Raw genomic sequence first — 23,242 nt, forward strand, 5'->3', positions numbered from 1 at the left:
GTGCCATGGCCTGGTGTTTGTGGTGGACTCTGCCAATAAGAGTCGGTTTAAGGAGATCAAAACTGTCTTCAGTCAAACACTCACACACCCTCATCTGACTGGGAAGCCTGTTCTTCTGTGAGTATGCTAGGAAAGCAGACTGTGTTTACACAATGTTTACATCCAGTGACATTAACTCTCTCTCTCTCCCTCTCCCTCTCCCTCTCCCTCTCCCTCTCCCTCTCTCTTTCTCTCTCTCTCTCTCTCTCTCTCTCTCTCTCTCTCTCTCTCTCTCTCTCTCTCTCTCTCTCTCTCTCTCTCTCTCTCTCTCTCTCTCTCTCTCTCTCTCTCTCTCTCCCTCTCTGTCTCTCAGGATGTTGAACAAGCAAGACCACCAGAGGGCTTTCAGCCGGGGGAGATTGGAACAGAGTCTCTCAGTAGGAAGCATTGTCAAACGGTCTGAGTGCTCGTGCATAGTACTTGTGAGTGCCTTTCTCCAAAGTTGTGGTTTGTTTGAGTCTTGGGGGCTCCTTTGGATTTTGTTTCCTCAAAGGCATTTTCAAACCCTTTACTCACCACGTAAAACATTGATTTCTGTCATAAATCATAGAGGTAGCCACCCCACCTCTTGTTGACGACACAACTGCAGAGTCTAGATATCTCAGATCTACAATGTGTTCCCGGGTCTTATAGAAGTGTTCTGCTATGCCGGACTGTCACAAATCACTGGGTAAGAAGGCCATCCGATGTGGACTACGTGGGCTACTGCGACAAATCTCTCCAGATTATCAGGTCCTCTGTGAACGTGTCCAGGAGGACACAGAGAACATCAGGGCCATGGATGAGGAGACGAGGAGAGGGTCAGAGAGACTTGTGAAGATGTGAGCAGGAAGAAGGGAAAGGGGGACGAAGGCTAGGGGAAGACTGTATACAGTCAGGATGGATCATTAACTAATATAGTGTTTGCTTATAAGTAAGGAGGGGAAGTAAGACAAGTGAAAGAAAGAATGTGTTCTCTGAAGAAGAGTGTGTGTTGTAGAAATAACATTGAACGACAAGACGACTTCACGTTTGTTTTCAGCGTCGCTGAAAAGCCTCGTGTAATGCCTGTCTTATGTGGGCGGGAGTTCAGTGTGCCCAGAGAAAATATGTCATCTTCATTTCCAGTGAAGAAGAGACTGAAGGAGAAATGAAAGGAGAGATTTCCGAGGGAAGCGAGGAAGCCTCCGTCGTCGCTGACTCTCTGGAGAGCTGCAGAGAGAACGGACCACCTGAGACGACACTTCACGTACTGAAGCGAGCGGCTAACAAGGTCCAGTTCTTATCCTCTGCCGCCCGGACGGGCTCATCCTCGCCGGAGCTGGGCGAGCTGTTTGTGGACGGCATCCTCAACCAGCTGAGGGAGTCCTCTCCCTTTGAAAGCCAGCTCACGTCTGACTCGGACCAGACGGAGCCCGTCGTCTCCCAGCGTTCCCGCGGATCAAAGACCAAAGGCCTGTCCGACTCGACGACGTCTCCCGAGCGGACTCGTCCGATCGAGATCCGCAAACCCACCGCAACCTCCGAGGGCGGCGCCGTCGGCTTTACCCGCCAAGATGTGAAACGGGAGGCTACGGCGATCATCGAGGCCTTTCTGAATGACATCCAGGCCCTTTCTGAAACAGCAGGAGGGCCCGGCGCAAAGCCCCAGGCTCTGCTGTTCGCCTTCAGGCTGATTGATGAATTACAAAGAAAGATCAGTTGTTTCTATGTCCAGTCGTCTCCAGATGAGGCCACGTCAGAGGGGGAGGCGACCCCAGAACGGACGGACTCTTCTGCCTCTGTGGCCGCGAGGAGAGGATCCAGCAGCCTAACTCAGGCCAAGAAGAAGAGTCCGATTCTGGAGCGCATTGAGGGTCAGAGGTCGACCCCTGTCAAAACCCAAAGGTCGAAGGCTTTTGAGTTTGAACAGGTCACGCTGCCCGGGACCCCGATCGACGTCCAGGTCGTTTTCGACAGCTGTCCGATCGTCAGACTCACGACTATCGACACGGGGGACGACGACAACCTTCCGGAGGAGTCCGTCGACGGAAGCAGTGAGACCATAAGTCGGGTCGTAGACTCGCTCCTGGGCAGCGTGAAGTCGGACCATCGTCTGCTAGCGCCCTCAAATCCCAGACTCGACCCAGCCAGGCTCCGGGACTTGTCCAGAAACCTGCTGGACCAGCTGAACGCCCTCCTGACCGCACACAACAAGCTGCTGCAGCTGCAAACCCAGGCTGGGGAGAGGAGGAGCTTCTCAGACACGGTGCTGATTAAGCACCACGGTAACCGCGGCAACCCTCAGACGGAGACGGCCGTCCCCTCTGAGTTGGTGTACGGCTTCGCTGAGCGGTCAGTGAGACGCCTGCTCCTTCCCTTCCTGCAGGAGCCCGTCTGCAGCCTCACACCCTCCAGCTGCTCCTCCTCCCAGGATTCCTCAGAGATCTTCCAGCAGGCCGTGAGTCTCCTCTCCACGGTCATGGTGAACCAGGTGATTGAAAACCTGTCTGGGAGCTCCCAGTCCTCCACCACAGGTCTGGGAGTCCAGGAGTCTGAGTCCTCCACAGTGGGACAGGACCAGGAAGTGAGTGCTCTCCTTCAGGTGGACAAGAAGAAGAAGAAGCTGTCATTTTTCAAAAAGCTGCGTTTCAGTTTCAAGGTAAAAACAGAATGTAGGTCATTAACATCCAGAATGATGTTTCATGTTTGACTTTAAATATAAGTCAGTGGCTTTGTTGATGTTTGTAGTCTTCCTACATTCACTTTGTTTGGTTATTTGTCGGTTGTATTGTTTTTAAGCCGTCTTTAAATGAGTTACAGCATGTTTAGTACTTATGATGTGCAGAGACCCCTTTTTTTGCTAACTGGTTTTACTTCTGTAAAATGTAAAATGTAGAAATCCAAGTCGAAGCCCAAGGCAGCCCAACCTGACGCACAGACATCTTCACACCAGGACTTCATCTGTAAGTACAGACTGGACAGGGTCTAAGATGGGACCAGGGTTGTTACACAGGCTTTGCATAGACATTCACACACACACACACACACACACACACGACCTCCTCTACTCTCCCCTCCCCTCTCCTCCTCTCCTCTCTCTCCTCCCCCCTCCCCTCCACTCCCCCCTCTCCCCTACTCCCCTCTCTTCTACTTCCCTCTCCTCCCCCCTCCCCTCTCCTCTCCTCCTCCTCCCCTCCTCTTCTCTCCACTTCCCACCCCTCCCCTCTACTCTCCTCTACTACCCTCCCTTCTCCTCTCCTCTCCTCCCCCCTCTCCTCCTCTCCTCCTCCCCTCCCCTCCCCCCCCTCCTCCCCTCTCCTCCCCCCTCCCTTCTCCTCTCCTCCCTCCTCTCCTCCCCTCTCTCCTCTCCTCTCCTCTCCCCTCCCCTCTCCTCTCCTCTCCTCTCCTCTCCTCTCCTCCCCCCTCCCCTCCTCTCTCCTCTCCTCTCCTATCCTCCCCTCCCCTCTACCCCTCTCCTCTTCCCCTCCCCTCCCCTCCCTTCCCATCCCCTCTCCCCTCTCCCCTCTCCCCTCTCCCCTCTCCCCTCTCCCCTCTCCCCTCTCCCCTCTCCCCTCCCCTCCTCCCCTCCTCTACTCCCCTCCTCTCCTCTCCTCTACTCTCCCCTCTCCTCTCCTCTCCTCTCCTCTCCTATCCTCCCCCCTCTCCTCCTCTCCTCTCCTCTCCCCTCCCCTCCCATCCCCTCCCCTCCCCTCCCCTCCCCTCCCCCCCTCTCTTCTCCTCTCCTCCCCTCCTCCCCTCCTCCCCTCCTTCCCTCCTCTCTTCTCCTCCTCCCCTCCCCTCCCCTCTCCTCCCCTCTCCTCCGATGAAGGATGAAGAACCAGTCTGCCCAGTGAGATGGATAATGGTACAATTTGGCATCTTTTTATTAAGTTAGAAGAAAATGTGTGTGTGTGTTTGTGTGTGTGTATACTAATAATCAATGTTCCCAATGTTGTTTTCCTCAGGACCAGATCTTGCTGCTGCTGAAGCAGCCTGTGAGAAGTCTGTCTTGGTAAAGACCAGAAAGCGTTCAACAGATTTTCACTCCTCCTCTCCCGCACTGCTCCTCTCAGGGTGGTTAAAGGTGGCACCACGGGTCTCTAAATCTGGTGGGGCGAAAATTGTACTCCACTGACCCAATAAACAAATAAGTAATTTGGAACTAGTCTGCTCAATGTCTGAACATAACCTATTACTGTCAGCTGCAACAAAAGGTCAGTTGAAACTTAATAAGGCAAGGCGTTGCCTGACAAAATGTTGTAAAAGCTCTTAACAGAATATTCGTAAATGTACTGTTGTACGGTTGGTTTGAGCCGCTGTAAGGTATTTGCCGACCAGAGGATAGCCCGTAAACATAAGCAACACAGCCGCTTTGTTTGTTCTCCGTGGGATCTCAGGGCAGAGATTCTATAGGCCAGGGGTTCTCAAACTTTTTGGGGCCGGGGACACCTTACAGGGTTGAACATTTTCCAAGGACCCTCCCCCATAATCGTAACACCCATTCAGCATACTCTTTGTGCTCTTAGCTGGACACAATATGCTTGTTATATTGATGCAATTTAAGTTCTGTTGTGAAACAGTCCTCCCTAATCAAAAAGCAATCCTTAGGGATCAGTTTATAGATGCTGCTCTTAGATGAGAGCTTCACCAGAGATAGGCCTGATTCTAGCATGCTGGAGGTTCGTAATGAAGCTATTCTACGGTCAATGGAGGATGATAAATCCTCAGGTGTTCGCATAGTGAAGAGTAGACGAGTGCAGTCTGAGGTGAGAAGTGAGCCACCGTGTTCTGCTGTAGCTGCTATACAGCGAACCAGCCTGCTACTCTAGATGAAATCCTTAGAGTGGTTGCCAGGCAGTATAAGAAATAAATCAAACATAGACCCAGAACTCAGCCCCGGTACACAGAGGATGGGCAGCCTATGTGTTTTAAGTTCCAGGGAGACAGCCACATCGCCAGGAAGTGTACTCGTAAAAGAAGAGGAGTCAGGTGGCTGAGTGGTTAGGGAATCGGGCTAGTAATCTGAAGGTTGCCGGTTCGATTCCGGCCGTGAAAAATGATGTTGTGTCCTTGGGCAAGGCACTTCACCCTACTTGCCTCGGGAGAATGTCCCTGTACTTAATGTAAGTCGCTCTGGATAAAAGTGTCTGCTAAATGACTAAATGTAAAAGAAGGGGGGGAAATTACAGTTTTTTCCGATTGCTTAGACACAAAAATGACAAATAACACACAGTTAGTGAAATCTGACACTCAAGGAGCAAAACAGAACCCCAGACCTGCACAACTATAAGCACATTCTCATCCTCACACAATTAGCAAAATACTACACACAGTGTTTTGCAAATCACTAAACACACTTTTCTACATTGGACACAGAAATTTAAGATTATGTCACTTCATTGCCTTTTTTAGACACTGCCTTGTAAAATGCCACATATGTGAACGAATGGATCAAACACGGGCGTCAGGTGTACAAGCACTAAAGTGCTAAACTGTAAACATACCAATCAGGTGTAAGCACTATAAAAAGGCAACAGGTCAGTGTACTTGTCCTCATCAAAAATGGAAGGCAATCTTGCAGGAAGAGGTAGGATGAGAGGGGGAGCCCGTTGAGAAAGAGTGGTAGGGAGAGGTAGACCTGGAGGCCGTGGAATAAGGGCAAATTTACATTGTCTAATGACATTCGAACATTGGTTGACCATGTTGTGAACCATGGGGCAACATTGAGAGAGGCTGGACAGAGAGTTTAGCCCAATCTCAGCAGATATACTGTTGCAACAGTAATTTGGACATTTCAACAAGAGCACAGATGAAAACTACTATTCTCTACTGTCTACTGTACAGTAACATGTAGCCTACAATAGGCATTACATCAGTACTTTGTACACATTCACGGAAGTCCATGATTGAAACAATGTACTGTATTTCATTGCTAAATACTTTAATTCGTCTCCACAAATGTATTTGCTGTGTTTACAGTATGTAGCGTACTATACAGTTTTCAATTTGAAATATGCAACCTTTATGTATACAATGTGGAGAAATACAGTAAATATTTTCAGCAGTGTGCAGTACTAGTCTTGTGTGTTGTGTTTGGTCAACATATTCACGTACTTGTACGTACTCTACTGGAACAATATCTCTGACAAAATCAAGCAGGTTATATCATTAGAAAAGAATAGTTAGTGTAAAAGTGTTTAAAAATGTTCACTACAGTGTGTAACTGATTCAAACAGATTTCAATTTTATGAACCATGTGTGTGGCATACAGTGACAGAAATGGGTTTTTATACATGATTGTATAGTTTTGAATGAAGTGTTTCATTTTGCAAAAGATTGGAGGTGTTCTGCTACTTGTGTGTCTAGTTGTGTGAATCGTGTGTTGTGTTTTGACAAAGTGAGCCCTGTTTTCAAAATTGTGCTTAAGCAATTGGAAAAAACTGTAAGCAACACCCGTGTCACAGTCAGTTGCAGACAACAAGAACCCTCCCTCAACTCCCTCTCTCACTGTATGTGCACTGCTGTGACCCTTGCACCACTAAGAAAGGGCCTACGCAGCGCTCCCATGCTCCATTGCAGCAGTATCTGGTGGGGGCTCTGATGGAGCTAGTAGCAGTGGACATACTTGGGCCCTTTCCAGTGACTGATTCCGGCAACCGCTCCGTCCTCGTGGCCATGGATTATTTCACCAAATGGCCGGAGGCGTAGGCGGTCCCAGCACGACTGCGGAAGGGCTAGTAGAGGAGATGTTTGCCCGCTTCGGGGTCCCTGCGGAACTCCATAGTGACCAGAGGCGAAACTTGGAATCCCAGGTCTTCAGTGAGGTTTGCCGGTGGCTGGGAGTGTCCAAGACGAGGACGACGCCTCTCCACCACACCCTGGCTACCCAGCTCGCCATCCTGACCAGCCAACATCAACGGGACTGGGAGAGCCACCTGCCCCTGGTCCTGTGGTCATACCGGACGTCCGTCCAGGAGTCTAGCCAGTGCACACCCGCTGCCCTCATGTTTGGGCGGGAACTACGGACACCAGTGGACTTGGTTTTCGGGACCCCGCCCGAGCCGGAGATTGCTGGTCAAGGAGGTGGATTACTACCGGAGGTTGATAGATCGCCTCCAAGTGGTCCATGAGTACACCCGTCAGGCCAAGGCTAACTCTGGGGTGCGGCAGAAAAGAGCCTACGACCCCCGGTGTCGGAAGCTGACCTTCAGGCCTGATGACAAGGTCTGGGTGTATTGCCCTACTTGCCCTACGCGTAAGAAGGGGATGTCCCCCCCCCCCCCCGATCGCACCTTCTTCCAGTCCCAGGAGAAAAACTCGGCGGCGGCTATGGCCAGGACACTTAAGGGACTACCTGTTGGGTGATGGGGTTGTCGGGGGGACGACTGACCCCTCATGTGGGGGCTATGTAGCGACCCAAGGGTGGTCGTTTGTTGACTTGCGCTATTGGCGCAAAGGATTATGGGTGGTGGATTTTCATACTTGTTTCATGTTTAATTAATGTTGTGTGCATGTTTGAGTTGAGTGTTGTGGTTCTGTTTATTAGGTTTGTCAATGGATGATGTTAGTGACTATAAGTTGTGTTGTTGTTATCCTAACTGTGAACTGTATGTGATTGAATGACTTGTTGTTGGCATTCACGCAGTGAATTGGTGGTGTGGTAATAAAGCCTGTAGTTGAGCGGTGTATGGGACACAGGACAAAAAAGGTCTTCTTCTCTGCGTCAGATCTTTAAGCATCCACTCCTATATAGACAGCAAGTAAATAAGTAAATAAGTAGATAAGTAAATACCAGAGTTCTCCATCACCTTACTTCACTTCCGCAAATCAGGTTTCTATTGTGTGTAATATAATGTAGTATTCAACAACTTCTCTTGATTTAATAGATAAACAATGAGACCTATACTTCTTCACCATTGTGTGAAGAAGCACAAGAAGAAGCACAAGAAGCACAGGGCATACATTCAGGTAGGTCACTCATCTCAGTGGTCAAGGCAGTTTCAAGCAGAGCAACATAGTCACTGAAAGCAATGGCGCCACCTTTTGTGCGCTGGTGATAACTACAATGTTGGTTATTTGTATGTACTTTATGTTGAAACATGCTTAAAGCTGACCAGTGTTCAATTATACTCTCCACATTTCTGGTTAAAAGTGGTCAATTGAGAGAAGTGACACAAAGTCTGTAAAATGTTTAATTAGTTTAAAATAATAAACAATACATTTCCTGAGTGTAAGAAAAACATCCCATTAAAGCTGTGTTCTCTATGGCTTCATGCACAGACAGCAATAACAACATCTCAAACGTTGATGTTGGAAAAATCTGCCAATATACAGTTCATACATATTACTCTACGTGCTGATAACTCTCGCAACAAAACATTCACTATTCAACGTGATTGGCTGAAGGAGGCCATGAGGCATTTCTAAATTAGATTTATATAATCACAACTGTACCCTGGTACACCTGTCTGGTAACCGATAGGTCGAGCCTTTGCAAACAAAAACAAAACAACAAAAAACATTGATCATTCCTCTGTGTGGCTTTCCCTGGTCCCCTCTGTTATTGAACTTTCAGACCAGCTTAATTCTAATACATATATAACATAAAACAATATAAAAATCGGAAGTCTTCACATGGTGGAAGAGGCGTCCATAGAGCGGCGTGTGGAGGAGACGTACATCTCCGATGTGACCCTGGAGAAGCGCCTGGGCTGGATGTACTTCTTCCCTGGGCACCAGAGGTCCTCCACGACCTTCCTGAAGTGCTTCCTGAACTTCACCCTTACAAAGGCGTACATGACTGGGTTGAGGCAGCAGTGCAGGTAGGCAACGCTCTCCGTGACCGCCTTGATGGTGTGGAGAAGGTCAACATCCTTGCAGTCTTGCAAATGGAACATTGTGATGGTGTCGTAAAGCAGGGCGATGTTGTAAGGCAGGTGGCAGGCGATGAAGACCACCACCACGGCCAGCACTACTCGCACTGCCTTGTGTCTCTGGAAGCCCCTGACCCGGAGCAGGGTGATGATGATGCTGGTGTAGCAGAATCCCATGATCAGTAAGGGGAGGAAGAACCCTATGGCCATCTGGGTGCTAGGGATCAGGACTTTCATCTTATCGGCCGTCTCGATGTCCGGGAAACTAAACTCACACACCGGCGAGACGGTGAAATCATCCTCAAAGGTCTTGTTCAAGAAAAACACCCCGTGCCCCTCAAATGAGATACTGCTGGGTGATGGTATGTATCTCTCGTAGTAGAGGAAGGTGGGGATTGACAGGAGGAGGGCCAGGACCCAGACCAGAGCGCTGTAGAGGGCCCGGGAGCGCAGCCTGGAGGAGCGGCGGCCCATGACGATGGCGATGAAGCGGTCGGCACTGATGCAGGCTAGCAGCAGCATGCCGCTGTAGAGGTTGACACTGTAGGCCCCGCGAAGCAGTTTGCAGACCTCTGTCCCCATGGACCAATCACTGTACTCGTTGTAGATGATCAGAGGCAGGGCCACCACAAACAGCAAGTCTGCTATGGCCATGTTGAGAAGGTAGACATCCGTCATGGACTTGGACTTCTTGTAGAAGGCGTAGGTGATGATCACCAGGACGTTGCCGATGAAGCCCAGAATGCAGATGACAGAGTAGACATATTGCTTCAGTGCTCTCTCTACCTTGTGGTGGTTTATCATCTGGCATGGCTCTTCAATGTCATTGCTGTAGTAGTCCTCATAATCAAATTGGTAGTCTTCAGAGCTGTTCATTTTTACAAGTTATCCTGAGAATGACAAAATAGTTTGACGTTAACTTTCTTGATCGTTGTTTGTGAGATGAAGCAATTCCTCTGTAAGAGCGACCAGATACTTTCTGTTTCTATTTAGTTCCATGCGAAGTTAACTAAACCAGTTCTGTCCAATCTGATAACATATAGCCTACCATAGCAACACATATTTAGCCAATCAGCGTCCTCGAAAATTATTTCTAAAGGGCGCTGAAATAATCGCCCCAAGTAGAGTCTACAGTGATTGTGCAACTGTAGGGCCTACGTTACATTATAGAAAATGATGACTCAAGACACCAGACTTCAGCCATTCTCAATTTCTGTCAGATACTTCTCCAAAATCCTTTTGAGAGGAGAACTTTAGTGGAAAAAATAGAAATGGCCCAGATCAACCTGACATCAAAATTACTCAACAGACCCCTGCACCCCTCAAAAGTGATTACAAGGTTGTCCCTGCTGCCAATGAATCAGTGATTGCAAATGAAAAGATTACACTTGCAGTTATAATTTTAATTTGGTTGGTATTATTTTCAACAAACTGCTATTACTGTGTAAGGGATTGTTAACTGTGTACAAACTGTACTCTCCTCAACAGGAAGTATGCAAGAATGATGAGATCCTTAAGGCCCTTAAGTACATCCGTCCAGGCAATGGCTTTGAGCCTAAATGTGATTATAAAGAATGCCCACCCCTTGTTTGCCTCTCTAAATGGAAAAGCTGCCCAGTGATGACTCCATGGCCCTCATGACCAACCCCAAGTTGATCATTTGGAGCCCAGTCTGCAGGAATGACATTGCTTGGAATTTTGAAAGGTTCCTGGTTGGCCCTGATGGAGAACCATAGAAGCGCTATAGCAGAAAGTTCCTGACCAGCAACATTGAAGCTGATATCAAGGAGCTTCTTAAGAGGGTGAAATTAACTGTCCAACACTTGCCCTCACTGGTGGAAGTAGATACAGTTAGGTCCATAAATATTTGGACATTGACACAATTTTCATCATTTTGGCTCTGTATACCACCACAATGGATTTGAAATGAAACAATCAAGATGTTCTTTAAGTGCAGACTTTCAGCTTTAATTTCAGGGTATTTACATCCAAATCAGGTGAACGGTGTAGGAATTACAACACATTTTATATGTGCCCCCCCCCCTTTTTAAGGGACCAAAAGTAATTGGACAATTGGCTGCTCAGCTGTTCCATGGCCAGGTGTATGTTATTCCCTCATGGGAGTTCGTTATTTCATTGACAAGGAGCAGATAAAAGGTCTAGAGTTCATTTCAAGTATGGTATTTGTGTTTGGAATCTGTTGCTGTCAACTCTCAATATGAAGTCCAAAGAGCTGTCACCATCAGTGAAGCAAGCCATCGTTAGGCTGAAAAATCAAAACAAACCTATCAGAGAGATAGCAAAAACATTAGGTGTGGCCAAATCAACTGTTTGGTACATTCTTAAAAAGAAAGAACGCACTGGTGAGCTCAGCAACACCAAAAGACCCGGAAGACCACGGAAAACAACTGTGGTGGATGACAGAAGAATTCTTTCCCTGGTGAAGAAAAACCCCTTCACAACAGTTGGCCAGATCAAGAACACTCTCCAGGAGGTAGGCGTATCTGTGTTAAAGTCAACAATTAAGAGAAGACTTCACCAGAGTAAATACAGAGGGTTCACCACAAGATGTAAACCATTGGTGAGTCTCAAAAACAGGAAGACCAGATTAGAGTTTGCCAAAAAACATCTAAAAGAGCCTGTACAGTTCTGGAACAACATCCTATGGACAGATGAGACCAAGATCAACTTGTACCAGAATGATGGGAAGAGAAGAGTATGGGGAAGGAACTGCTCATGATCCAAAGCATACCACCTCATCAGTGAAGCATGGTGGAGGTAGTGTTATTGCGTGGGCATGTATGGCTGCCAATGGAACTGGTTCCCTTGTATTTATCGATGATGTGACTGCTGACAAAAGCAGTAGGATGAATTCTGAAGTGTTTCTGGCAATATTATCTGCTCAGATTCAGCCAAATGCTTCAGAACTCATAGGACGGCGCTTCACAGTGCAGATGGACAATGACCCGAAGCATACTGCGAAAGCAACCAAAGAGTTTTTTAAGGCAAAGAAGTGGAATTTTCTGCAATGGCCAAGTCAATCACCTGACCTAAATCCAATTGAGCATGCATTTCACTTGCTAAAGACAAAACTGAAGGGAAAATGCCCCAAGAACAAGCAGGAACTGAAGACAGTTGCAGTAGAGGCCTGGCAGCGCATCACCAGGGACGAAACCCAGCGTCTGGTGATGTCTGTGTTCCAGACTTCAGGCTGTCATTGACTGCAAAGGATTTGCAACCAAGTATTAAAAGTAACAATTAGATTTATGATTATGTTAGTTTGTCCAATTATTTTTGGTCCCTTAAAAAGGGGGGGGCCACATATAAAATGTGTTGTAATTCCTACACCGTTCACCTGATTTGGATGTAAATACCCTGAAATTAAAGCTGAAAGTCTGCACTTAAAGCACATCTTGATTGTTTCATTTCAAATCCATTGTGGTGGTATACAGAGCCAAAATGATCAATTGTGTCAATGTCCAAATATTTATGGACCTAACTGTATGTGTGTTCCAACACTGGAATTATACTGAGCACCTTTTCTCTGTTAATCTTCAGTCACACATTTGCTTCTTATGCTATCCCATTTCTCCTGTTGCCTGCACCAACCGCCATTACTGCCCTTGTCATAATGAGGCCTCTGAAGTCTCACGCATTCGCCGTGAGACTCACGCATTTCAACCATTTCTCGAGTAATACAGAGTTAAACTATCAGAAAACATCACTAGTCCCCCCCCCCCTCCCTCCTTTGTGATACAACTTGAGAGCCCTGGCCATAACCCTTCAGACTTTGTTCTCCTGTGTAATATTTTGTTTAGCCAAGTTTACTAAATGAAGACACTCCTTGAAACCCCATTTTGTGTGTGGAGTATCTGATGAAAAAGGTCAATGCCTAAACCTAACAGTATTATATAGTAGACTTGAATGGAGCAAAAATAAATATTAATTTCAAGAAACTGCTTAGGCCTATTGGTTGTATTTTTATACTTGTTGACCCAAATGAGAGTTAGTGTCTGCTCTACAGTGTGGTGTACAGTATATTAGGCTTACACATGGCACAATTTAATTTAATTCTATTTTAACAACTTTTTAACTATAGTAGCAGTAGCACACCTATTAGTATTAAAATGTAGTTATGGTCGAAATAATCCAGAGATACAGTGTGCTAAAGAGCTGAACCGGGGCCTACATGTACCGACAATGCCTTATCTGAGCTCGTTCTCGTTTGATAAGAAATACCCTACCATCAATTACAGGACTGCTGGACTGGGACTGTGGACCCGAAAATGTTTGAACAAATTAGCGTAAACCCAGCAGGATAAGGTATAATTAAGAATACCTATACCATTTTTAACGTTGTAGTTAGCTATATTAGGCATTGGCCTGATAATCTAACTAGACCAATTTAGTCAGCTAGTGAGCTAACTGTACTGACATGTAGCCTAGTAGGACGTCGCAGAGGAAAGATAAACTTCGATACCCAGCATGCAAAGAAAAGGTTCGATATTCCCAAGTGCATTCTGGGAAGAAGAAGTATCTCGACTGACCGTTGTCAAGCCATTTCTTGTGAAATGAGAGTCATTGAAGGTTCATCAGAAAACATTATTGAACACAGTTGATAGGTTGTTTGCATTAACATATGACAAAGGTGAGTCTACATACATCAAAAGTTTTATGATAACAGTGATGCCTTTCATTTTTGTTGGTGAACTTGCTAGCGAGCTAGCTAGCTAACAACTGCGCAGCTAGATCAGCTGTGCAGAAGTAGGCTAGCTAGCTAATTGCTAGCTAGCACTATATATTTTGGGATTGACAGTGTTGAATGACTGGTGAACCAGTGACCTTGAACACAAAATATTCCACCGGCATTTTAGCTTGCGCCAAACGCAGAAAGGTGTTATTTCTCATACAAATGTCCCCCGTTTATCTTGGCAGCCCTGACACCGACAGCAATGGGAGCTGATAAGAGGCAAGTCTAAGTGTGTTCTCTAAAACCAGAAGAACGTCACGTCAGCAACATGAATGTGTAGCCGAGCTAGCAACAAACTCGTTAATTAGTCACATAGCGTTTAGTGAAATATTTAATTTGGCATGCCTACCTGTTTTCATGTATGTCTTGTTACGTATGGATACATTTCTATGTGACTGATGAGTAATGGTGGAAGGGATTGAGGTTCTCTATGACCCTTAGGTGAGCACAAGTAGTGTACAAGCAAACAGAGATGTTGTGCCACTTGTCTCAGTTATTCTATTCCCCTTTCTTGTCATGAGTAGAATCAGTCGCACAGAGCGCAGTGGCAGGTATGGCTCTGATCAATCACGGGATGGGTCAGAGTGGCGGGAGAGACGTGGGAGAGACCAGGAGCGAGAGCATGGCCGCTGGGGCGAAGAGAGACGCAACGACTGCCATGACGTCGATCGCCGGGGGAACAGAGACAGCCCTCCGGTAGACTCCAGACCCTGTCAAATGTTGTGGTTTTTGTACACGGATAACCAACCTTGATCTTCAGTATTGTACTTCTACTCATTTCCATTCCAACAGAGGGAGAGAAAGCGCCGCAACAGCGACCGCTCGGAAGACGGCTATCACTCTGATGGAGACTACCCAGAGCAGGACTACAGGGGAGACCCCGGGGAGGAGAAGGAGAGCAAGACCATCATGCTCCGGGGCCTGTCTCTCCATGTCACAGAGGCTGACGTGAGTCCTTCTCCTGACATCCCTCCGTTTTAGAGCCAGGGGGGGGGGCGTTTCGATCCTGGTCCCTCGACCCTTCATTCGAACCAGACGTGCCGGAGCAGGGAAGCGTCGCAAAACGTACAGGGACAGGTGGACCCCTGAGGGACCAGGATCGACCCCCCCCCCCCCGCTCCAGAGGTCTCATGCTACTGATGCCAGACAGAGAAAGGTGACGGGTATGATGGGTGACATGTTGTGTGTCTATCAGATCCGGGCTGCGTTGGACCAGCTGGAAGGACCCCAGCCAGTCGACGTCAGACTGATGAAAAAGAGAACAGGTGAGAGCTCGGCGTGCCACGGAGTCCCTCCCCCCCCCCTCCCCCTCCCCCATCTTTGACCACAGGGCCAATCTGCTTCAGTTTAGACCCGTTTTGCCATAGCAATGTAGTTGTCAGTCCTCCTTATGACCTCAAGTGTACTGCCAAATGCTGACAGACATGTTAGTCTGGCAGGATGTGGGATCACAAAGGTAAGTGAGAACAGCAGCCGATCCAGGTCTAGTGTTTCTAATGGACAAAAACAGTCAATGAGGCCCACAGGAGATGATTGGCGTCCTACAGGATCACTTGCTATGGTAAAAACCCATAAGGCGCCCTGTGCCTGGGTCGTGAAGCAGTTTGTGACAGAGTTTGAATGTTGTGCCCATGGACTTTAACTAACACGCCTCCCGTCTATATTTGAATGCTGTCTCTAGGTATAAGCCGAGGTTTCGCCTTCGTGGAGTTTTATCACTTGCAAGATGCTACCCGATGGATGGAGACCAATCAGGTTGCTTCACAATCGCCAAGTCTAGTTTTATACCTTGGGGATCTGAAAGAAAAAAAAAAAGATAACCAAAATGCAACCAAAGTGATTGAATGAAAAGTTTGAAAGGGAATACAGAGTGATGTTGAAAAATGCTATTGAGGCTCTGCTTTTTTTTTTTGTTTAAACATAAGTGTGCAATCCAGTATTATGGAACGTAGGCTTTGGGGGATCAGTATGTCTAATCATTGTTTAAGAGCATTTCTGCCACCCTCTCAAAATGTCCTTCGTGGCACAGTTTTTATTTTATTTTATTCATCCTGTGGTCTGTGGTGGGAAATCTATACTTGGGTTTAAGAAAGCATCCAAAGTGCAGGTGTTCTAAGAATCTCTGTCAGGGTTCCATTTGACACACTGCTCCGGCTCAGCCGGGGCACCCGGGTCCCAAACACCTTTTAGAAACCCTGCATTACACACTCACATACACATCCTCCCGTCTCTGACACAAACCAAAGGGGGGCCCTCTCCCCCCCGTCCATCCCTGCCAACACTGCTTGCTCTCTGGGTGCAGCTAGAATGAGTCCTGCGCCAGGCGTGGAAGCTCCCAAGTAACCGTCGCTTCCCTTCTTGCAGAATCTTCTGGCCGTCCATGGGAAAATTGTGGCCATGCACTACAGCAACCCCAGGCACAAGTTTGAGGACTGGCTCTGCAACACAGTAAGTTCTATGCCCCCCGGCAACCCCCCCCCCCCCCCGACACTGCTCGCACACACACGTTAGCGGCGTGTCTTCGTAGTCCTGAAGGGTGGCCTTTTCGTTAGCGTGGACATCCATAGGCTCAGGGATTCTGCATGGCGCCACCACAGGTTGAGCCTTTTTTTCAGTGAGCAAGCACAGTTTAGCGTCTTGTCTGAGGCCGCTCTGTTCAGGGCCTGAGTAGCTGTATTACCAATAAAACTGGTGTGACCGGTTGCTTACAGTGCGGCCTGTACAATTTCCGGAGGAGGCTGAAGTGCTTCAGGTGTGGAGCAGCCAAATCTGGTAAGTAGTTTCTGAATCAGGAAGCCCCCCCCCCCCCGCGCCTTGCACCCAGAGCTGCATAGACATGCATACGGCTCTGCCTGCACCCTTCTGGGCAGAATGAGGCCCAGTGGCGTGGGGCTGCAAACTGGAGGCCAAGGGCACCTGCTGTAGAACTCAAGAGCCCTGCTCCTGTTTACCCATAACATAGGAACTGATGAATCCCAAACCCCCATTCAGTATCATTGACAGCAGACCGGGTGAAAAGCCTTTTTGAAAAGCCTTTTTAACGCACGTGGCAGGAGTCAGCCTCCATCCCCCCCTGTCTGTTGACGTCCCAGACGCCGTGTCGGTGGTGCTAATTCCCCCCCCCGCCTCGTTCTGTCTCCGTCTCCACAGAGTCTGAGGGCGGCAACGCTGCCGGAGTCCCGGAGACCCAGACATGTGGGGACTACTACGGCGACAGTAAGAACCCCTCCGGACACACACACACACACACAAGTGCGCTGAAGAGCAGAGCTCTGCTGGTGTGTCTCCCCAGTGGTTCTGTTTCTTCCGATGACCGGCGTGTGTCCCCCCCCCCCCCCCCCCCAGCCATCATCCTGAGGAACATCGCGCCCCTCTCCACGGTGGAGGACATCATGGCGGCCCTGGCGCCCTACGCCAACCTGTCGGCCGGCAACGTCCGCCTCATCAAGGACAAGCAGACGGGCCAGAACCGAGGGTTTGCCTTCGTCCAGCTCTCCTCGCCCCTGGTACGAGATCCCCGGGGCCTAGCCCCCCAGGAGTCCTCACGGCTGCTTGCACTGTGTCCACTCTGGGTGGGGTGGGTATGTGGCCTGCTGACACCGTCCTCTCTCTCTCTGCTCCATAGGAGGCGTCTCAGCTGCTGACCATCCTGCAGGGCCTGCAGCCCCCTCTCAAGCTGGACGGGAAGACCATCGGTGTGGACTACGCCAAGAGTGCCAGGAAGTGAGTGCTGCGTTTCGTTGGTCCGGATGGGGAGGGGAGGGAAGGGGGGGGGGGGGTGGCAGATATTGTAGCTCCTGCAGGGGTTGTCTCCCACCCAGCTTGGAGTGGAAAAGGTTCTCTGATATCTCCCGCCTCTCCCCCTGGGCTGACGTGATCTCCTCCTCTTCCGTCAGGGACCTGTTGCTGCCAGACGGCAACCGGATCAGTGCCTTCTCTGTGGCCAGCACGGCCATCGCTGCTGCCCAGTGGTCCTCCAGCCAGGTAGGGGAGCTACCTCGGATCTCTCTCTCTCTCTCTCTCTCTCTCTCTCTCTCTCTCTCTCTCTCTCTCTCTCTCTCTCTCTCTCTCTCTCTCGCAGTCTCTCTCTCTCTCTCGCAGTCTCTCTCTCTCTCTCTCTCTCTCGCAGTCTCTTTCTCTGTGTGTCTGTCCTACTGTCAGTCTCACACACACACACACAGACAGGTTGCTCATGTGCTTGTCGCTCTCTCCCAGGCACAGCCGGGTTTAGAAGGAGTGTCCGAGTACAGCTACCTGCAGGAGGGTTATGTTCCCCTCGCCCAGGTGAGGGAAACCCAGAGTTCATTTCAGGATCGTATAGAAACTGTCAAGTTCAGCATGTCTCCCAAGCAGCTTCAGTGGTCTGACTGCGTTCTTGTTGCCAGGACTACCAGATGTACCAGCAGGGCGCAGGAGCCGAGCCCTCCCTGGGGAATGGGATCCTAGGAGGTAAGGAACGGCACACGCAGCCCTAGAGACACTCAAGTGGAGAGCTCTTAACTCTCCCTGTGCCCGGCTTGACTCACCCGAGTGCTCGCATAGCTGGTTTGGTCCTGTAATTAAAAAAATGTTCACCAAAACTCTTAGCAGGTGAATCATGCCTCAAATATGTGGACTTTCGACTCAAAATGAATTGTGCATGGGTACTTTATCGCATGAATCTTTGCTTATGGATTGTCAACGACTTTGTATGGCGAAAATTCCACAAGCAGTGTGCTTTGCCCATTTTGCAGTGTGTTCTCTGGTGTTAGTGGTGTACTTAAAAACTGGTGTTAAAGCCTGTGTGTGTGTGTCCAGCGGCCCCAGGTATGAAGGTGCTGCCTGGAGCAGCGGGAGTGGTGATCTCCCAGGGGGCCCAGGTCTACCAGCCTCACATCATCAGCCAGCCTGCCGCGCTAGTAAGCTCTGTCACCAGCCAGCCAGTCACAGGAGCAGCCAGCCTGCTTCTGGGTCACTCACATGCGTACCACATCCAAACAAGATCATTTGTTAATCCTGGTGAGCGGAGCCCCACAGTAAGTGTGTGTGTGTGTTTCTCCAGAGCACCCCCAGCCTGCTGGAGGACAAGCCCCACGGAGGACTCTCAGCTGCTGCCCCCTTCACGGCTCCCCCCTCCACGGGCCCCCCCACAGCCTCACAGGCAGCCTCAGGACGAACGGGTGACAGCCCCTCAGGTAGGACCCCCTCCCTCTCCAACACCCAGGCGGCAGCTTCTACCCAGGACGACCTGTGCTCAGGACTGGGGGGCTTTTCGTTCAATGTCTCGTTCTGTGTCGTTGTGCAGCTCCAGACACCTCTACCTACCAGTATGACGAGTCCTCGGGCTACTACTACGACCCTCAAACGGGTCTCTACTATGACCCAAACACCCACGTAAGGACCCCCACACCACAACAACAACACCACACACGCTGTTCCTTTTTTGAATGCCGCGCTGGGGAATTCACGCAACGCTCCCCCGTTGCGTGAGTTCCCCGTAGTCACGTGGCAGAAGTCTTTCCTAGCCTGAGACGCCCTCGAGACGTGTTTCATAACGGCTGCTCCCCCCCGTCCCCTCTTGCAGTATTATTACAACTCCCAGACCCAGCAGTACCTGTACTGGGACGGCGAGAAGCAGGCCTACGTCCCCGCCTCGGCCGACGCCAACCCATCCGGGCAGAGCGGAGGCTCCGGCGCCAGCGCGGCGGCGGGCAAGGAGGCCAAGGAGAAGAAGGACAAGGCCGAGAAGCCCAAGAGCAAGACGGCCCAGCAGGTGAGCCACAGGACCCTGCCCCGCGTGGGGCTTTTTACCCGTGTCCCCCCCCAACAAAGGGTGTCGAGGTCAACCGCCCCGTTTGTCGATGTTTTTGCAGATCGCGAAAGACATGGAGCGCTGGGCCAAGAGCCTGAACAAGCAGAAGGAGAACTTCAAGAGCAGCTTCCAGCCAATCAGCCACGAGGAGAAGAAGGAGGCGGCCGCCGCCGACGCCTGCTTCACCATCTTCGAGAAGAAGGTATCTCCCCCCTTCGGCCTGCCGGCGAGCCCGGGAAGTATGTGTCGGGGTGACTTCCCCCCCATCCCAGGTGGTGGACGAAGTGCTCTGAGGACGGGTTTTGTCGTCGTTTGTAAGCGCTCTGTGTGACTTTGCAGCAGGCCGGAGCCTTAGAGAGGCTGGTGTCGGAAGCCGTGAAAAGCATTGAAGAGGAGGTCCCAGACGCCGCCGCCGCCAAGGTGAGAGACTCGCCCCCGCGTTCACCTGCAGACGGCCCCGTCTGAGCCCTGTCTGGACAGAGAGCTGGGAGGGGGCTGCCTGTCAGTAGTCAGACTGCCATTCGCTGAGCCAGGAATAGTGGATGGTATGAAGATGCCATCCAGCGGTGTCGTTTGCTAACGCGTGTGTGTGTGTCCAGGGTGGTCTGGTGGCAGCCTACAGCGGGGACAGTGACCCTGAGGATGTGGCAGCAGAGCCAGAGAGCAGTGAGGAGAGTCAGGACAAGCTGACGGACTGGAAGAAGATGGCCTGCCTGCTGTGCAGGAGGCAGTTCCCCAACAAGGACGCTCTGATGAGACACCAGCAGCTCTCTGACCTCCACAAGGTACCCACGCTGACGAACTCCCTAAAACTCTCAAGACTCGGGGCGCACAAACGCGGGGGATCGTTCGTGTGTGAACGGGACGGGAAGTTCCTTACTGTTGTAACTTGTCTCTCCTCACCCTCCAGCAAAACCTGGAGGTCCACCGCAGGGCCAAGCTGAGTGAGGCTGAGCTGGAGGAGCTGGAGAGGAAGGAGACGGAGGTACTGGCTTCACAGGCAGCTCTGCAGACATGCTCTGTCCGCCTAGCGTTTGTCCAGCAGGAAAAGTCTTCTTTTTTTTCAGGGTTGTTTTGTTTTGTTCTGTTCATGAGATCCCCCCCTTCTCTGTGTCTAGATGAAGTACAGAGACCGGGCTGCAGAGAGGAGAGAGAAATACGGTATCCCCGAACCCCCAGCACCTAAAAAGAAGAAATTCACCCAGCCCATACCGGTTGTGTAAGAACTCATTTTACAATCTCTTACACTTATCCACATGCTAAGTTTGAACTCCTCGTCCTCTGTAAACTTCATTGGGTTTTTAAATAACTAGAACAAAAGTAATGGATTCAATCATTTTTTGGGGGAACTTTCCGTAACTGCAGTAATTACGAGCAGCCCACCAAAGACGGCCTGAACAGTGACAACATTGGGAACAAGATGCTGCAGGCGATGGGCTGGAGGGAAGGCAAGGGCCTGGGACGTAACCAGCAGGGCATCACCGCACCCATTCAGGTGAGTCTCTCTCACTCTGAGTCTCACTCTGCTAGACCCACACAGCCGCTGCTTCAAACACGTCAGTAGGCCGTGTGACATTCAGCAGGGCTCGGCAGATGACCACCACAGTGGTGACGACTCGGACTGAACTGTGCTCCCCTGCCCTCCCCCTCCAGGCTCAGCTGAGGACGAAAGGAGCCGGCCTGGGCACCAAGGGCAGCAACTACACCGTGTCCGCTTCCGAAACCTACAAAGACGCCGTCCGCAAAGCCATGTTCGCTCGTTTCACTGAGATGGAGTGACCGCTCCCCTGTCGCTGCTGCATAGGATCCCTCGCCTGGCCTGGCCTGGCCTGGCCTGGGGAAAACCCTGACCCTGACCCTGGGCCTGGTCTCATGGGAGCTGGTGGCGGGGGTGGAAAAGCAGGGTGCCTAGAGAAGTCTTTCACAGTACACATGACTGTACCAAGACCAAGTTTTTGAATTGATTTATACACTGCACAGGTGCCAACATTGCAGTAGAGGTAAAGATGTCTTAAGTTGAGCAAATGTAAGTTATAGATAATGTAATTTATGATTTGTATATACACAGTTCTTTATTTGCGGAAGGTTGGGTGGGGGGAGGGGGAGGGGGGGTGTGTGTGAGTGAATGCTGTGTTCAAAAACTTTAGCATGTTCTAATCATTTGTACAGTTTCTATGGAAATAATCTCTGTACAGACAGTAAATGAGATTGATGATTACAATTGTGTGGACTGGTTCATTATTCTCAGTTTGCGTAGAGGCCTTCAGGCCAGACGTCACCTGAAGCATGGCCTCTCGTCTGATTAAAGTTAAGAAAGGACAGTCTGTCTGAAGCAGTTAGTCATGCTGTGAGCCTGTCCTTCTGCTGAGCTCCAGAACATTCTGGAATGTTGATCTGGACGAACATCAACTGTCCACTTACCACCTTAGCCCCCTCGGGTAACCCAGACACACAACGGTAAAGGTAATGACATCCCACTGAACGGTTATAGAGCCTGAGACCAAACTGAAATTGAGTTCTTAAGTTGAGTTCTTAAGTGCTTGAGCTGGGGCAAAACCCATTGGATGTGATCATGTCGTGTATCGCTGTCCAATGGACTGGCCGGCCGGCAGTGAGGCCGTGGTGTCTCTCAGTAGACTGTATAGAAGTCCCATTCTTCACACCAACCAGGACAAGGGGATCAACAAGGACTAATTGTTCAGTGTGGTCCTAGAGAATGCACAAAAGATTGTTGTTTGAGTGTCATCCAATTGGCAATGCATCGTGAAGGGATACGACGGGACTTGACCGAACATGTCAGATGTCCAAAAGGATGTCTGCTTGTCATTATAAAAGTTGTCCAACAGCTGTCTGCAATGAGCAGCATGAGGGCCCACATGTTTAACATTACAGTCTGCTACCGGGCGTACAGTAGCTCAATGCAATTACATGATTAGCTCAAGAGCAGAGAACTAGCTCAGTATTCCCCTGCTAACAGAGTTTATGAAGTAGAACCAAGTCTGAATTCGGTTTCAAACGTGTGGAGTCGGTGAAACCATCTACTGCAGTTCAGTCCCTCTCATCGGATGCCACGGTGCGGGTCTGTTTCTCTCACTTCTGAAACATTTCGCACCCCAAAAGACAGATGGGGATAAGATGGACTAAAAACCTGAGGGATGAGTTCACGGTGGAGAGGCTCCACTTGTCGTCGGGACTACCGGAGCTGCTGCTTCAACCCCGGGTAAGTAGAGCAGAGGAGACCAGGGTGAACCCCTGATGGTCCACAGGTATGTCCAGCTGTTTGTTGTGTGGATATCTCATTCGGTGGTAGAATGGTTGACCACAGATCAAGAGGTCGCGGGGTTCAAATGACCCCCCCCCCTCTACTGTAGTTTAGGATGAAAGTGTCTCGCTAAACGAAACACGTTGTCCTTTTCGGCGTCTTCAGTGGAACATCTCTCCGTGGGCCTGGCTGGTGTATCGCGTAGCGGCGCTGCTCTACACGCTGGGCTGGTGCGTGCACACTGTGCTGCTCTTCAACACGGCCAAGTGTCTGATCTTCCTCAGTCACATCAGCTACTCCCTCATGGCTCTGTACTTCCTCTCTGCTGTCTGCAACCTGGTGGCCAGCTTCACACTCGTCAGACGGCGCTGTCGTGTCCAGCAGGGGAACAGCTCTCCTGGTAAGATCGCCCTCCGAATCATAGAAACATTCCACATCCTTTTTTTTACTATTACTAATGCTTCTGAATAAACTATCATTGAATTCACTCATTATAGCCCAGTATTCACTTTCCGTGAAGTGTCCCTGTTACATTTAGGGACTAGGTGTGACAGAATGTGGATGCA

The 23,242-nt window shown here is 49.8% G+C and overlaps 3 protein-coding genes across 3 annotated transcripts; 2 read left to right on the plus strand and 1 right to left on the minus strand.

The window, feature by feature from the left end:
* Positions 1–399: 399 nt before the first annotated feature.
* LOC134024871 (uncharacterized) lies at positions 400–4,092 on the plus strand. Its single transcript, XM_062467635.1, has 5 exons — positions 400–461; positions 673–860; positions 1,147–2,659; positions 2,897–2,963; positions 3,966–4,092. Coding segments are annotated over exons 2-5 (1,758 nt in total). The 5' UTR covers positions 400–461; positions 673–684; the 3' UTR covers positions 3,968–4,092.
* Positions 4,093–8,174: 4,082 nt separating this feature from the next.
* Positions 8,175–9,826, minus strand: LOC134024953 (C-C chemokine receptor type 6-like). Its single transcript, XM_062467747.1, has one exon. The coding sequence runs from the start codon at positions 9,747–9,749 to the stop codon at positions 8,631–8,633; it is 1,119 nt and encodes a 372-aa protein (XP_062323731.1). The 5' UTR covers positions 9,750–9,826; the 3' UTR covers positions 8,175–8,630.
* A 3,516-nt stretch (positions 9,827–13,342) lies between these two features.
* rbm5 (RNA binding motif protein 5) lies at positions 13,343–21,635 on the plus strand. Its single transcript, XM_062458317.1, has 25 exons — positions 13,343–13,521; positions 13,809–13,842; positions 14,148–14,319; positions 14,416–14,571; positions 14,819–14,888; positions 15,305–15,378; positions 15,988–16,071; positions 16,335–16,395; positions 16,774–16,839; positions 16,969–17,129; positions 17,249–17,346; positions 17,520–17,607; positions 17,839–17,907; positions 18,009–18,072; positions 18,421–18,521; positions 18,665–18,797; positions 18,908–18,996; positions 19,187–19,375; positions 19,476–19,616; positions 19,754–19,834; positions 20,014–20,199; positions 20,325–20,399; positions 20,533–20,633; positions 20,780–20,909; positions 21,068–21,635. The coding sequence occupies exons 2-25, from the start codon at positions 13,826–13,828 to the stop codon at positions 21,191–21,193; spliced, it is 2,532 nt and encodes an 843-aa protein (XP_062314301.1). The 5' UTR covers positions 13,343–13,521; positions 13,809–13,825; the 3' UTR covers positions 21,194–21,635.
* The last annotated feature ends 1,607 nt before the right edge of the window (positions 21,636–23,242 follow it).

This window comes from Osmerus eperlanus, chromosome 1, assembly GCF_963692335.1.
Source record: "Osmerus eperlanus chromosome 1, fOsmEpe2.1, whole genome shotgun sequence".
Classification (NCBI taxonomy): domain Eukaryota; kingdom Metazoa; phylum Chordata; class Actinopteri; order Osmeriformes; family Osmeridae; genus Osmerus; species Osmerus eperlanus.